Genomic DNA, 14,169 nt, shown 5'->3' on the forward strand with positions numbered 1-14,169 from the left:
AAACTCTGGCCTCCTCCTGGTTTTACCCCACCCTTACCTGACCCTGACATCTGGTCTGGAGCCATTCACTCAATAAACTCTGGCTGACTAATTTTAAGCCTTATCCTACCTCCCAGTGGGGTAGCTCACATTCTATTTAAGGGAATATAATAAGAATCATAATAAACTCACACACTTAACTGAGAACTTACTGTGTGTAGGTACTATGTTAAAGCCCTGAACAGAAAGTATCAAATCATTTAAGCCTCACAAAACTTTGATGTCCATATAATTATTTTTGCCATTTACTGAGTAGGAAACTGAGGCCTATAGGGACGACAGCTTACCAAGGTCACACATGGGTAATGCATCTGGGAAATCTGTACCTTAATTTTTAGGGCAAACTGCTTCTTCATACACTAGCCACACTTAGCAAAATGCAAGCAATATTTACTGAATAGCTATGAGGTGCTGGACTGGACTAGATGTTATGGAGCTCATGAATGAGCACGCCCCTCTAGAGAGGAGTATAGAAGATTTGCAGGAGATCATCTGCACTGTTGGGAAGTTGAGGCAGGCTTCTTTGAAGAGGCATCTGAGAGAGACTTTGAAGGATGTATAGGATCCCAACAGACAGTGATGGGAAAGAGGTGTCCCAAGAAGAACTGAGGAGGGTTCAGCATGAGAAAGCAGCAGGAGCAGGGAGCAACGGGGGTTTCATTAGAGGGCAGGTTATGACCAGGAGCAAGGGAATCTCCGACTTGAAAGCTAAGTGGAAGCCATACTGTGAAAGACTTTAATGACAAAGGGGCTTGGGGGAGCCATTGAGGTCTTTGAGCAGAAGGGTAGCCCAAGTTGAAGTTATTAAAAGATCTGGCTGGTGCCTGGAGGAAAGCAAAATGGCAAAAGGTTGGAATGCTGTGAGCCCAAGCCAGCAGCTTCCCCATGGCCTCCATATTGACGGTAGAGCACAGCCGGGCACCAGAACTGAGTCCCTAGGCTGTTTGCTCAAGCTCACAGCCTATGGAATTCAGTTCTCAGAGCCAAGTGGCCAGCGTTCTCTCAGCCTTGATACTTCCCCTCCTGTGTTCTCTTCTGTGAATTCCTCCCATTCTCATGGTGGGTCAGAGGAGGAACCTGTGATCTCAAGATTCCTCCTATCCCAGAGAGGGTCTGAGCTTACAGCTGAAAAACAGGACTCATCCCCAGGGAAGGGGCAAGGGCTTTCTAAATTCCAATAAGATTGATACAGGATATGAGAAGGTCTCAGGGCCATGGCAGGGATTCCATGAATACTGTGGAATCACTTCTTGCCCAGATGTGCTCGTGGCAGGGCCAGATGTGGAGAGGTACTCCAGGGGGATTTGGGGGCTGGGAGAGAGCCAGAATATGTACACCGAGGAGGGCATCTCTCGGGAAACTGGGAGGCTTCCTGAGCCAAAGGGGACCCCTAAAATATGAATCCCCCAAATTCCCTGAAACACACTTTCACTTCTGGAGAGTTAAACTGAGGAATGGGTGCTCTTCCCCTTCACCAGGCAGAGCTGCAGCCTATCCCTGGAGAGGGAAAGGCAAGCCTGCAAGCTCAGGAGCCACCCTACCCCCACCCCGCTTGAGTTGTGAGCAAGGGCCCACACTTACCCATGAAGCCTCCTCTCTTGCTCCTAAGGCTGGATCTGCAGTGATGCTCTTAGAGAATGCTCCTTAAATAGGGCCCCCTCCCTGCCCCAGCCAACTCCCACCCCCGCCCCATCCTGGCTCTTCTGAGAAAGGAGGAAGGTGTGGGAGGGCTGGGCACCTTGCCCAGAGAGCCCTTTCTGACCTCAAGCAAGAGCGGGGACCCCCTCCCTTCTCCCCATCCTTTTGAAGTGTCCCCTTCCTCACCTCAGTCTTTGAGTCCCTCCCACCTGTTGAGACCAGCCAGCTGGGCTTTATCACTGCCCTTAAGGTCTGGGAAATCAGCCCTTTATGCCTAATTCAAGCCCAATTCCTCATTCTGGGGTTGGAAGATGGGGAATTGATGTGCTAGGCGAAGCTTCAGCATAGGCTTCTAGCTTTTCCCTTCAGGAGGTGGCCTAGGCTGCAAAACCCACTTGAGGGGATGGGAAAAGAGGGGTCATTATGTTACCTTCCTTCACCCCATGTAGCTTCTAGCAGCACCCGAAGGGCAGGTGGAGTCTGTTCCCATCTTGGGGATGGAGAGACTGAGACCTGAGGGGACAGAAAATCAGGGGCTTGAGGTCCAGCCAGCTGTGGAATGCCTAGCAGGACAAGTGTCCCTGAGCCCCTTCCTTACAGTTTGTGTGTGTCCTCGTGTCGGTGGCAGTCCCTTTCCTCTGCCTGCCTTCTGTCCTCTGACCCCAGAACCAAACCCCCAGCAGCACAGAATTGGGACCCTTCCGGATTTGAGCTAGGAATCAAGGGGCTCCCCCTAAGAGGTCTTTCCCATCATCCTTCTCCCAAAGCTCTGGAAGTTCTTTCTGATGATATCTAGCTACGTCCACTGCCAGCCAAGAAACAGGCCAGAGGGGTGGGGGGAAAGGCACACAGGGATGGCTTCGCCAGGATTCTCTAGGCCAAACTTAGGTGGAGACGGCTCTACTTGAGGAGAACTCTAGAGCACGAAAGTTCGCCGATTTGGGGTGAGGTATGAGAGAGATGAAAGTCGATCAGTGCATGGTGCTCAATGATGAAGGAATGGGGTGGTAGGAGAGAGGTTACATGTGCAGGGGGAGGGATGGGGTAGGGAGGGTGGAGGGAGGGATGGCCAAGCCTTTAAAAGGCTGGTAGAGGCTGGGGCTGATGGAACTGCCCATCACCCCCCTTCCCAGGGGCCAGCCTAGCCAGAGTTCAAAGTTGCTGTCTCTCCACCTCTCATTAACCCTAGCAGCGCCAGGCTGGCAGCCGCAGTGTTTTTATGGGAGACGCGACGCCAAACGCGCTCCCACCTTCCTTCCTCCCCTTTCCTGCCCTCTTCCCTCCAGCCGTGAATGTTCTGCTCTTTGAGGCCAGAGGACCCTGGTGGGGGGAGGTAGAAGCCTGCAGCAAGGGAAGAGGGAGCAGTGAACCCCGCTTTCTCCATATTTTGGCACTACCTCAGCCCTTAGGGAATAAGAGAAGATGGGACTTTCTAACTTGGACCATGAGCTCCTGAGGGCAAGGACAGTCGCTGAGTATCCAGCACCTTATGAGAGGACTATCCCTGAGTACCCAGCACCTTATGAGAGGCTCATCCCTGCTGATTGGGGATGGGCTAGCTCACCCTGGAAGAGAACTCTTTCCTTTCTGACCCCCAGCGGGAGTCCTGGGAAGGAATGGCTGTGGGTCTCCTCCGAGGATGGCACCTGGAAGCTGAGGCAGCAGGAACAGAAAGAAGCAGATGAGGCCTTGCTGGGTCCTGGAATTCAATGGTCTTGTCCTAAATGAGAGGTCCTGCCAACACGGGCATGAAGGTCTTGGGTGTAGGCATGGCCTTTAGACTGTCCTGGATTTGGGTTCAGGTCGACCGCCCCCTCCCCGCCCCAGCATCTGCTCCCCTCTACCCCTACCCAAAAGAGGCTCCTCAGTCCCAAGACCCAGACGGCATAACCCACACTAATCTTGGGGGGAGACATCGCTGTTAAGGGAAGGCAAAGGGGACAGGTATGGTGGGGAAGTCATCACCTAAAAAGTTGACTGGATGATAGACCTCGAGCCTAGACTGGACTTAAAGGGGGAAAGACACTGGGATTTGGGAAGAGCACCGGATTCTGGGTGTAGGGGCCACCAGATCCAATCAGGGAGCCAGGTCTGTGGGAAGACCGCAGAGACAGGGAGAGAGGAGGAAGCTACAGGACTTGAGGGCGGAGATTTGGGGGCAAGGAAGGCGGACGGGAAGACAATGGGTGGGGTCGAAAGGTTCTCGGTCTTTCGCAGCTGATAAGGAACCAGGCGGGGTTACGGTCAGCCGTTGAGACTCCACCCACTGGCGGGACCCACGCCGAATTCGTCCCAACCCGCAACAAACATGGCCGCTGCGGGAGCCTGTCCAAAACCCCGAGACAAACGAGCACGGGCCCAGAAGCCCCGCCCGGTTGTGGGCACTTGCCCTTCTTAAAAATGGCTACCGCAGCGCTTCTGAAAGAGAACCGCTCTGGGCCTCGCCTTTGATCTCGTTGGTGGGGCTGGGGGATGAGAGCTGCACCGCGCGGGACAAGTCGCCGGCGGCGCCCGTCGGAGCAGGTGATTTCCCCTCCGGCCCCCGGCCCAGGGCTAGGAGAGTCGCAGAGAACGCTGCTAACCCAGGGTACCGGTCCTGTGTGTCCCCCCATGGCACTCCCTGGGGCCCCTCGGCCCCCCATCTCTGATTCTCGCCGTGGCCTGTATCAAGGCACATCCCAGCTTCCTCAGGCCTCTTTAGTTCTGTTTCCCCAGGGCTGCAGCCGCATCCCGGTTCCCCCGGGCCCACTGTTCCGGACCCTTATGGGTACCCCGCTAGCTTGTTGTGGGAGCTCCGCTTCAGGGGTGGACCAAGACCGCGGTCCCACTTCCTGTGCACCCCACTATCCCCGTTTGTGCTCCCGCCTGACTTTGGATGCCAGAATCCCTTGTAGCCCTCAGTGTCCTTGGCGCCTCTAAGACTTGACTTGGAGAACAGGGGCAATGATGTCCTCTGGAACCCGTGTTATGGGACTAGAGGGCCCCAGGAGCTGGGCTTCTTAGCGGCTGAGAAAGCAGTGAAGACCCTCCGTGCTAGACCCTCTGAATGCCCACATTGCTTCCCAGGACTCCTTCCACATGGCCTTCTGCTTTCTCTCCACCTTGAGCACCTCCCCACCCCCAAGGGAACAACACGGTGCTCCTTCCCCGAGTCTCACTTAAATTGTTCCAGAGGGTCTGTTTTGGGCATGGGACAGTCCAAGGTTGTGCCTGGTCCTGGAGAGCTCTCAGGCCACCGGGGGGCAGTGAGGGTGGGGTAGCCAGGGTTGGCTACAGGGAGAAAGTGAGTCCTGCAGAATGAGAGGCAGAGGGAAAGACTTTCTGAGTGGGGGAGAAGTGTGTAAGCAAGGATCCTGAGGTAGGCAGGAGGGCCAGCCAGGCAAGATAGGAGGATCGGCACATGGGCCTGAACTATATCGTTTACTTCATGAGAGGTGGTGTAGCCTAGTGGTTACCAGTAAGGGTCCTGAAGCCAGACTGCTTAGATGTAAATGTGCCATTAACTTACTGTGTGACCTTGGGCAAGTTACTTAACCTTTCGGTGTCTCCATTTCTTTTTGGGTAAAATGGGTTAGTATAATAATATTAGTATCTATATTTTAGGGTTATTGTGAGGATTGGGTGAGTTAATAGGTATAAAATACATAGAACTATTATTACCATTATCAGAGGTATTTATTTATTTTTAAAGATTTTATTTATTTCACGAGAGACACACAGTGAGAGGCAGAGACACAGGCAGAGGGAGAAGTAGACTCCATGCAGGGAGCCCGATGTGGGACTCCATCCTGGGATTCTGGGATCATGCCCTGAGCCAAAGGCAGATGCTCAAACTCTGAGCCACCCAGGTGTCCCTATCAGAGGTATTTATTTATTTATTTATTTATTTATTTATTTATTATAGTCATAGAGAGAGAGAGAGGCAGAGACACAGGCGGAGGGAGAAGCAGGCTCCATGCACCAGGAGCCTGATGTGGGACTCGATCCCGGGTCTCCAGGATCGCGCCCTGGGCCAAAGGCAGGCGCCAAACCGCTGCGCCACCCAGGGATCCCCCCTATCAGAGGTATTTAAACAGGACTCATGACAGGATGACAATCATATTCCATGGACACCACTAACCAGTAAGCCCTGATTTGAGCCTCAAGGAAGTAATGGAGCTTTGTAGACTACGTCCAGAATTTGGAAAGTCTCATGAAAACCATGTTCTTACCCTGGAGAAGGCTGGCTGCTTAGGCTCCAGCTTCCCTAACTCGGGGACTGTGGAGGAGAAATATTAGTAATAAGAAGCCTCTGGGCAGGAAAGAATGCTGAGGAAGGCTAGAGGGATGGAGAAGGGTAAAAGAAAGAAAGAAGTGCACAGCAAGCTTTAAAGGCTGGGTAAAATTTGGGCAGCCCCAGAATAGAAGGGGGGGTGTTGCCTTAGGAGACAAGCTAAAGCAAAAGCTTAGGGGAGGAAGACTTTCTTTGGGGGAACAAAGAAGGAGAAACTAAGGAGTTTCCCAATAACTCCCTGGCCCTCAGACCTTGATTAGAAACCAAGAGGCATCAAACACATCCCTGAACACTTCCTCCCTAGAAACTAGACTTTCTTGCAGCAACATTTGTTCCAGCAGAGGTTTCCAGGCAACTGACAGCAGCCAGGATTTGGTATAACCCCGGCTATGGGATCCCTGGGTGGCGCAGCGGTTTAGCGCCTATCTTTGGCCCAGGGCGCGATCCTGGAGACCCGGGATCGAGTCCCATGTCCAGCTCCCTGCATGGAGCCTGGTTCTCCCTCTGCCTGTGTCTCTGCCTCTCTTCTCTCTGTGTGACTCTCATAAATAAATAAAAATTAAAAAAAAAAAAAAAAAACCAGGCTGGGTGTAGGTCTCTGTAGAGGGCTGACCTCTTGGGGGAACTGCATAATAGTATCTGGCATGCCTGATCTGAGCAGTTCTTTTTTTTTTTTTTTTCAAGATGTTACTCATTTTATTTATTCATGAGAGACAGAGACACAGGCAGAGGGAGAAGCAGGCTCCATGCAGGGAGCCTAATGTGGGACTTGAGCCTGTTGTGAGACTTGATCCCGGGTCTCCAGAATCAGGCCCCAGGCTGAAGGCGGCACTAAAACCGCTGAGCCACCCAGGCTGCCCTGAGCAGTTCTGCTCCTCTCCAGGGCCCATGCTAGGGTCTGGAGCAAGAGGCAGCCATCTCCCCACACACACACAATAGGCTAGGGCTTCTTAGTCTTGTGGTTCAAAGTGACCCCTGTGCTGTCATAGCAACACTATATTGCTACTCAGGGGACTGAGGAACTATGATCATAGATTGTAGCTCTGTCTCAACCCGCTTGAGTCTTGAGAGCCCCCCCCCCCATCCCTTGGAATATACACTCAGCTAGGTGACCTGGATTTAAATCTTAACTACCACAGCCCAGCCAAGTGATGTTGGACAAATCATTATACTCACAGAGCTTCAGTTCATTTGTAAAGCAAGGAGTAACTATTTGCTGAGTATCCTACTTCACGTGATACCGAGTGAACAAGCCAGGAGTGTAGTCCCTGTCCTCATGAAACAACTAGAAGAAACATTAAACATTGCCCAAATAATTGCTTAATTATAGCTATGAAAGGTACTGTGAAATAAGTGAAAGCACAGTCTGCAAGGAGGGTGTAAGATGGAGGGGACCAAAGCAATTCTCAAGGGTCAAGGTCAGTGTCCCTTGGGGAAGAAAATTGTAAACTGAGACCCTACAAGTGAGAAGGTGTTAGACAAGTGAAGGGGTGGAGGTGGAAGGTTGTCCAGGCAGAGGAAACAATTTGTTTGTTTCAAGGGCCCTTGCCATGAAAGAGCTTGAATGTTGGCAAACTGAAAGAAAGCCAGGGTGGAGGGGAGTGATCCAGGGAGGATGTGGTACACGGTGAGGCTGGAGAGATGCAGGGGTAAGGAACTGAAGGGCACAAAAATAATCTGGGCTAATCAGAAGGGAAGGGGGAAGTCAGTGATAGATTTTTAAGCAGGAAAAACATGATTTTTGCACAGATAATGTAATAATGATCTTTATAACGAATAGGTTCTTGGGGGAAAGATGGTAGTAAGGGGAAGGGTTAGGAGGCTCTGGCAGTGAAGGCAAGAAGTGGAGCAGAATGGGAGGAGAGATGGAGAGAAGCACAGGGGTTGAAAGGTGATGGTCAGGGTTTGGTGACTGGATGTGGGAAGGCCTGGAAGGGATAGGATGCTGTCAGGATAATTCTCAGACTAGCAGGGAGAACAGCTGGGTAGGTGCACGTGCATTTACTGATGACAGCCTTGGAGGAGCAAAGAAGTTGGAAGAATGTCAGTTTGGGACATATTAAGTCACCCACATGGAGGTGTCAGTGAGGAAGATATGCAAATGTGTAGCTCAGAAGAGGGTACTGTGCTAGAGGATTTGGGGATTGGTGACATAGAGTTGGTTCATAAAGATGTGGGCCCAGATTAGAGATGGGGTGCAGAGCAAGGAGAAAGGAAGTACAGCTTTGAGCCTGAGCTTTCCTATTGGCAGAAGAGAGGGGGATAGGGAAGGGAGCCCAGGAAGAGATGGTTGGAGAAGAAGGAGAGTGTGATGCCTCAGAAGCCAACACTGATACTGCTTGAAAAGGCAAATATTAGGTGAAACCATAAGAAATAGCCTTTTCTCTTTTTCTTCTTTCCTTCTTTTCCTCCTTCCCTCTGTCCCTTCCTTCCTTCCTGTAGATCAAAACCAGGCTGTATTGGCAAGCTTATATGGTTCAACCTAATTAGACCAAAACCTGAAAAAGTAACTCATGACCTTGGACTGAGAAACTTTGGTAGAGATATTGGAGCAGAAGCCAGATGAGCTGGGGAGAATGGATAGAAAGGAGACTAATAAGGGAATAGAATCGACAGGATTGGATTGGCTGAGTGCAGAGATGGGGTTGAAAGAGGGTGAAATCAAGGGTAATTCCCAGGTTTCAGGTTTGGCTGCTGAGTGAGTGGTCGGGTGAAATAGGAGGGGGCATGTACACCGATCATGAAAATATTATGACTGTAGGGTAGGTGGAATTTGAGATACCTCTGAGACTTGTGAGTGGGATGATGAGCTGACATTTGGACCTGTGGGAGTGGAGCCATTCATTACCATCTTTGTGTTCCTGACTCCCACATGTAGACTGTTGAGAGTCAAAAGCATGTAGATAGGAATGAGATAGGCCAATGAGTATTTATTGAACATCTACTAAGTACAAGCATTTTGGTGCTGGGGTTACACCAATGAATAAGATAAAGTCCCCCTGCACTTTAGAGCTTACAGTCTATGAGGAAGGTCAGACAATAGGCAAACATAAAATAACATTAAGCTGTAGTAAGTACTATATAGAAAATAAAGCAGGGTAAGAGATTAGGAGTATAAGAAATACCTATTTTTGGTAGGTTAGTCAGGGAAGGTCTCTTTCAGAAGGCAACATTTGAGCAGAGCATAAGAGGAGGTGAGGAGATGAACCATGTGGATATTGGAGGAGATAGGAAGAAGCTGGGGAAGTTTGAGGACTAGCAAAGAGGCTGGTGAGGCAAGAGTGGAATGAGTGATGAGGGTGGAGAGGCAGGCAAAGGCCAGATCTTGTAGGACTCCATTGGCTTTGGGAAGAAGGATGGAAAGTGCTTTGTAGATAGCTCCAAGCTGCTGGATTGGGCAGGAAGAGAGAATTTCTTAAAGACTTCCCCTTCCATCAGAGCCCCATATCCAGAAAAGCCCCTTTGTGCAGTGGGTGGGCGGCCCATTCTGGCCGAGGGAAGGCTGTGCTTGGTCCTGAGGCCTGCTCCTTGGGGTGGCTGGACAATGGGCCCCTTGTGGTTGAACTTGAGGGCCAAGTGACCCTCTCAATGATGGAATTCCTCAGCCAGGAGGCATGTGACCCCAAGACCTTGGCTTCTTGCCAGAGGGTCTGGGCCTGCTGCTGGGGAATGGGGTAGCGAGATGCGGAGAGGTTGGGGGAAGGGAGAGGGGACCACTGTGGAGGCCTTCTCCTGAGACAGGACAGAGCCCTCTCTCAGGCTAAAGGAGGTGGAAAGATGGGCAGGGAGGGGGCTGTAGCTCTGCTTGAGGGAGCAGGGGAAGGCTGCAGAGCTGGAAGCTATGGACAACATCAACAAGTGTTTTCCACAGCAGGGCACGAGGGAGGAGCTGGCTGCCTCTGGGCCTTAGTGGGTAGGGGCAGACAGAAGAGGGCCTGACAAACCTACATCTTCTCTCCTTCCAGAAGAGGAGAGAGCATGGAGCTGGAGAGGATTGTCAGTGCAGCCCTCCTTGCCTTCGTTCAGACGCACCTCCCAGAGGCTGACCTCAGGTAGAAGCAGCTCTCCTAGAAAGATCATGCTAGTGTCAGGGTTGGAGCTGATGGGCAGCATATGGGGCCCTGGGCCCTGGGCAGACTAATGTGGGAAGCCCTCAGTTCTAATCCTAAGGTGGAAAAGAGCTGATTCTGATTTGCTGGTATGGCCTTACATCTTAACCTGTCTCTGTCACCTTGCTGGACAGATGAGAAACCAAAGCTCTGTGGCAGGGTGGGTTACTTTCTGGCTTCAAGGCTTGAAGTCTGGCTCATGGACCCAGTGAAGCTGAGAGCTTGAGTCTCAGGCTAAGTGGGGGTGCTGGAAGTACCGGTGTCCTACCCAGGGCTTGTTTTGTCCCCTTCCTGCAGCGGCTTGGATGAGGTCATCTTCTCCTATGTGCTCGGGGTCCTGGAGGATCTGGGCCCCTCTGGACCATCAGAAGAGAACTTCGATATGGAGGCTTTCACTGAGATGATGGAGGCCTATGTGCCTGGCTTTGCTCACATCCCAAGGTGGGAGCTGGCTGGGGGGCAAAGAGGGGGTGGAGGACTGGCTGATTGTGGAAGGTGGGCAAAGTTGTCTTCTTAATCACTTTCCTTGTCTTTTCAGGGGTACAGTAGGGGACATGATGCAGAAGCTCTCAGGGCAGTTGAGTGGTGCCAGGAACAAAGGTGAGTTTGGGGACTGGGCACTTGGATGATTCATAACACCCACCCCCAAAGCCCTGGCAAACCTGATACTCAATCTGCTTCCTTAAGAGAACCTGCAACCACAGGGCTCTGAGGTCCAAGGTCAGGTACCCATCTCCCCAGAGCCCCTGCAACGGCCTGAAAAGCTCAAAGAAGAGACTAGGGCTTCTACTGCTGCTGGAGACACCCAGGATGAGGTACTGGTAGAGGAGGGTACTGGTGAGAGAGTTAGGGGCCAGGAAAGAAGGAAGTACTGCTTCTTGTCAACATCTATGCCCACAGGCAGCTGGTGCTCAGGAGGAGCTGCTGCCGGGGGTGGATGTACTCCTGGAGGTGTTCCCTACCTGTTCAGTGGAGCAGGCCCAGTGGGTGCTGGCCAAAGCCCGAGGAGATTTGGAAGAAGCCGTGCAGATGCTTGTAGAGGGGAAGGAGGAGGGGCCTCCAGCCTGGGATGGCCCCAACCAGGTATCCTCTGCGAGACATCCCCCTCAACCCAAATAGCCTTTTCCACCTTAGTGTTAAGCCCCTGCCCCTAGCCTATCCCTGTCTGCTTCTGCTGGTGCCCTAGGGTTTAGACTAGGCTTCCCTTCTCTGCAGGACCTGCCCAGGCGACTCAGAGGCCCCCAAAAGGATGAACTGAAGTCCTTCATCCTGCAGAAGTGAGTCTGGGCTGGGCTGGGCTAGACCCTTAGAGGGTCTTCCCAGGGTGGCAGGAGCTTCACCCAGCCAGTTTTTGGCAGGTACATGATGGTGGATAGCGCAGAGGATCAGAAGATTCATCGGCCCATGGCTCCCAGGGAGGTGAGAGGGTTATGGCTGCTAGAGGTGTGGAGTGGGTGGACTGTTACCTGGTTTCTGCTGCTCACTACCCAATTGCCTGACAGGCCCCCAAGAAGCTGATCCGGTACATCGACAACCAAGTAGTAAGCACCAAAGGGGAGCGATTCAAAGATGTGCGGAATCCTGAGGCCGAGGAGATGAAGGCCACATACATCAACCTCAAGCCAGCCAGAAAGTACCGCTTCCACTAAGGCATTCACCAGACTCTGCCGGAGCCTTCTAGGCTCAGATCCCAGAGGGATGCAGGAGCCCTACACCCCCACACAGGGCCCGCCCTAACTCCTGTCCCCCTTCTCCACTCTGCTTTCCAATTTCTTGCCCCACAGTGTTGACCTCCTCTTGGAGCTGCCCATGGGCACAGTAAAGGTGGCCCCAGGAAGGTGTGAGTGCATTCTGGTCATTTCTGCTCAGAACTGGGGTGCTGGGGTACTGTGTCTGTCTGACTTGTCTCCCAGTTTCATATCCCTTATCTCCAACAGGGCAGCAGCGCCAGGCAAGGGGGTAAAAAGCTCTTTATTTGAAGCTCCAGGGTGGGGCAGGGCATCCGCCTCTATCCAGAGGCTCCCACGGTCCAGTTTCCCTACAGTTCATAGTCAGGCCCCACCACACAGTCCAGCTGTGCCCCATTCGCAGGCAAGTCAGACCTGCAGGTTGACAAAGGGTGCAAAGCCTGCCATGTCCTGCAGCAGCACCAGGGCCTGATGCAGCGGCGGCTCCACGTCGATGTCCACGCCGCGCTTCCGCAAGCGGCTCAGGCTGGGCTCGGCCACATGGTGGCAGTGCCGCACCCGCAGCGAGCGCAGGGCCGGGCAGTACTCGGCCAATGTCCTGGGGGAGGAGCCGGGTGAGCCTAGGGGCCAGGAGCCGCCTCGCCCGCGGTGGGGGAGCCAGCCAAGCCCCTGCCACCCTCAAACTCAGCATACTTTTTCCCTCCATAAACGAGGGAGGGGGCCACATGGAGTCATACATTCAATGTCTCCCGTGAAACCGAGACTTCCTCCTGCCTCTTAAAGGGGAGAACTGCTCCTCAGCTCCGCCCAGGATTTCAAGGTTTTCCCCTTGTTGAAGAAAAGCCAGAAATCTGACTGTGAAATCTGCCAATGTGTAAATACTGGTTCAAAAGTGTTTTTTGTTTGGTTTTGTTTTGTTTTGTTTTGTTTTTGTTTTACTATGGGCTCTATGGACTAGGCAATCTTAGAGGCCTTTCCTGGTCTGAATGGGGGTGCCGTGGTAGCAGAGAAATCCAGACACCACAGTTTTGCCTTTCGGCAGCTACAGCCCGCCCCTAACCTAGAAGTTAAGTAAATGATTGTTTTCTTCCCAACCCACCGATCCCATGCCATGCCCAGGCACCTGACGCCGTCGCTCCCGACGCGGAGGCAGCCGGTTAGGTCGAGGTGCTCGAGTTCCGGGCAGTTCCGAGCCAACTCCTGGACGGCGGCGTCCCCCACATTGGCGTTGACTGCCAGCGAGAGGCTGCGGAGGCCCGCGCCGCGCCTCTGCGCCAGGTATACGATGGCCTCATCCTTGAGCTGACGGCAGGCGGTGAGGTCCAGCTCCTCAAGCGCCGGACAGCGGTCGGCGAGGCCGCGCAGCGCCAGGCCATCTACCCAGTCGCAGTGCGCGAGCGAAAGGCGCTGCAGGCGGGGGCAGCCCTCCGCCAGCGCCCCCAGCGCGCGGCGGCTCAGTTGCCCGCAGCCGGCCAGCGCCACGCTCCGCAGCTGTGGATTCCGCGTCAGCACCGGCACCAGATCCTCGTCCGACAGCCATTCGTGACACGGCGCCAGCGCCAGCTCCTGCAGCCCCTCAGCGTCCCGCAGCAGCCAGGCCAATGCGGCCCGCGGGATCTGCGGTCCCACCTGCGGGCAGGGAGGCACCTCGACTCTCAGCGGGTCCCGGGGGCGGGACGGGTGCCGCCTCTCCGCACCCGAAGTTCTTTCCCGGGGGCAACCCGCCCTCGGGGCTTGCCATCTGCTCTCCCAGGAGAGATCCCAAGTGCCCACAGAGTTGAAACCCGGTACTGCCCTTTGAGAGTACTTCCCGCAGGGGGGCTCGCTTCCCGGGCATTCCTGTAGGCCCGGGAGGACGGGTAAGGGTAGACAGCTGGGCTGGGGGCTGGGCTGGGGGCTGGGCTGGAGGCGGGGCGGGGGCGGTACCCAGACGAGGCGGGGCTCTGGCCCCCGGCTCACCTGAGCGGCGTCGAAGCGGCGCAGCCCCGCCAGGTGCAGCTGCACTAGCGCCCGGAAGGCCCGGCTGACGCGCTGCAGCCGGAGCAGCTGGCGCAGCGGCACCCGGCTCAGGATGTGTGGGAGCAGCACGTCTTCCCAAGGCAGGTCCAGGAGCCTGCGGGTAAAGGGGCGGTGGCGGTGGCGTCCCGGGCCGCTGTCACCTGCGAGTCCGCCTCGGTTATGTTTCTGCGCCCGGGCTCCTAAGAACGGCCCCCAGACACGGCCCAATTCAGCTCCCCTCCCCTAGGTCCTTCTTCCCTTTCTCGGCCCCTCCGGTGCTCGGTACCTGACGGCTCCCGGCTCTTGCTCCCCTCCGGACGGCTCCATCGGTGGCTCCATCGGCTGCCTATTGCGCGTGCGCAGTAAGGTCTTCTCGCTTTGGCCGTGGAGCGGCCTCAGCGAATCCGCCTCCTTGGGCTGCAGA

At 54.1% G+C, this 14,169-nt stretch overlaps 2 protein-coding genes across 4 annotated transcripts; one reads left to right on the forward strand and one right to left on the reverse strand.

Annotated features, from left to right (window-relative positions):
- Positions 1 to 4,043: 4,043 nt before the first annotated feature.
- Positions 4,044 to 11,896, forward strand: CUEDC2 (CUE domain containing 2). Of its 3 annotated transcripts, none has more exons than XM_041742962.1 (9): positions 4,044 to 4,200; positions 9,916 to 10,002; positions 10,357 to 10,500; positions 10,598 to 10,659; positions 10,747 to 10,874; positions 10,960 to 11,142; positions 11,275 to 11,336; positions 11,418 to 11,478; positions 11,562 to 11,896. In XM_041742962.1, the coding sequence occupies exons 2-9, from the start codon at positions 9,929 to 9,931 to the stop codon at positions 11,706 to 11,708; spliced, it is 861 nt and encodes a 286-aa protein (XP_041598896.1). In that variant the 5' UTR covers positions 4,044 to 4,200; positions 9,916 to 9,928; the 3' UTR covers positions 11,709 to 11,896. The 3 variants fall into 3 exon arrangements, with proteins under 3 accessions (XP_041598896.1, XP_041598897.1, XP_041598898.1); XM_041742963.1 differs by having other exon boundaries at positions 4,060 to 4,200; positions 9,919 to 10,002; XM_041742964.1 differs by having other exon boundaries at positions 4,074 to 4,264.
- A 118-nt stretch (positions 11,897 to 12,014) lies between these two features.
- On the reverse strand, positions 12,015 to 14,167 carry FBXL15 (F-box and leucine rich repeat protein 15). The gene is made up of 4 exons (XM_041742961.1): positions 14,032 to 14,167; positions 13,707 to 13,860; positions 12,871 to 13,376; positions 12,015 to 12,345 (listed from the first exon to the last, which is right to left on the reverse strand). The coding sequence occupies exons 1-4, from the start codon at positions 14,082 to 14,084 to the stop codon at positions 12,156 to 12,158; spliced, it is 903 nt and encodes a 300-aa protein (XP_041598895.1). The 5' UTR covers positions 14,085 to 14,167; the 3' UTR covers positions 12,015 to 12,155.
- Between the last annotated feature and the right edge of the window lie 2 nt (positions 14,168 to 14,169).

Source organism: Vulpes lagopus, chromosome 2 (genome assembly GCF_018345385.1).
Source record: "Vulpes lagopus strain Blue_001 chromosome 2, ASM1834538v1, whole genome shotgun sequence".
NCBI lineage: Eukaryota > Metazoa > Chordata > Mammalia > Carnivora > Canidae > Vulpes > Vulpes lagopus.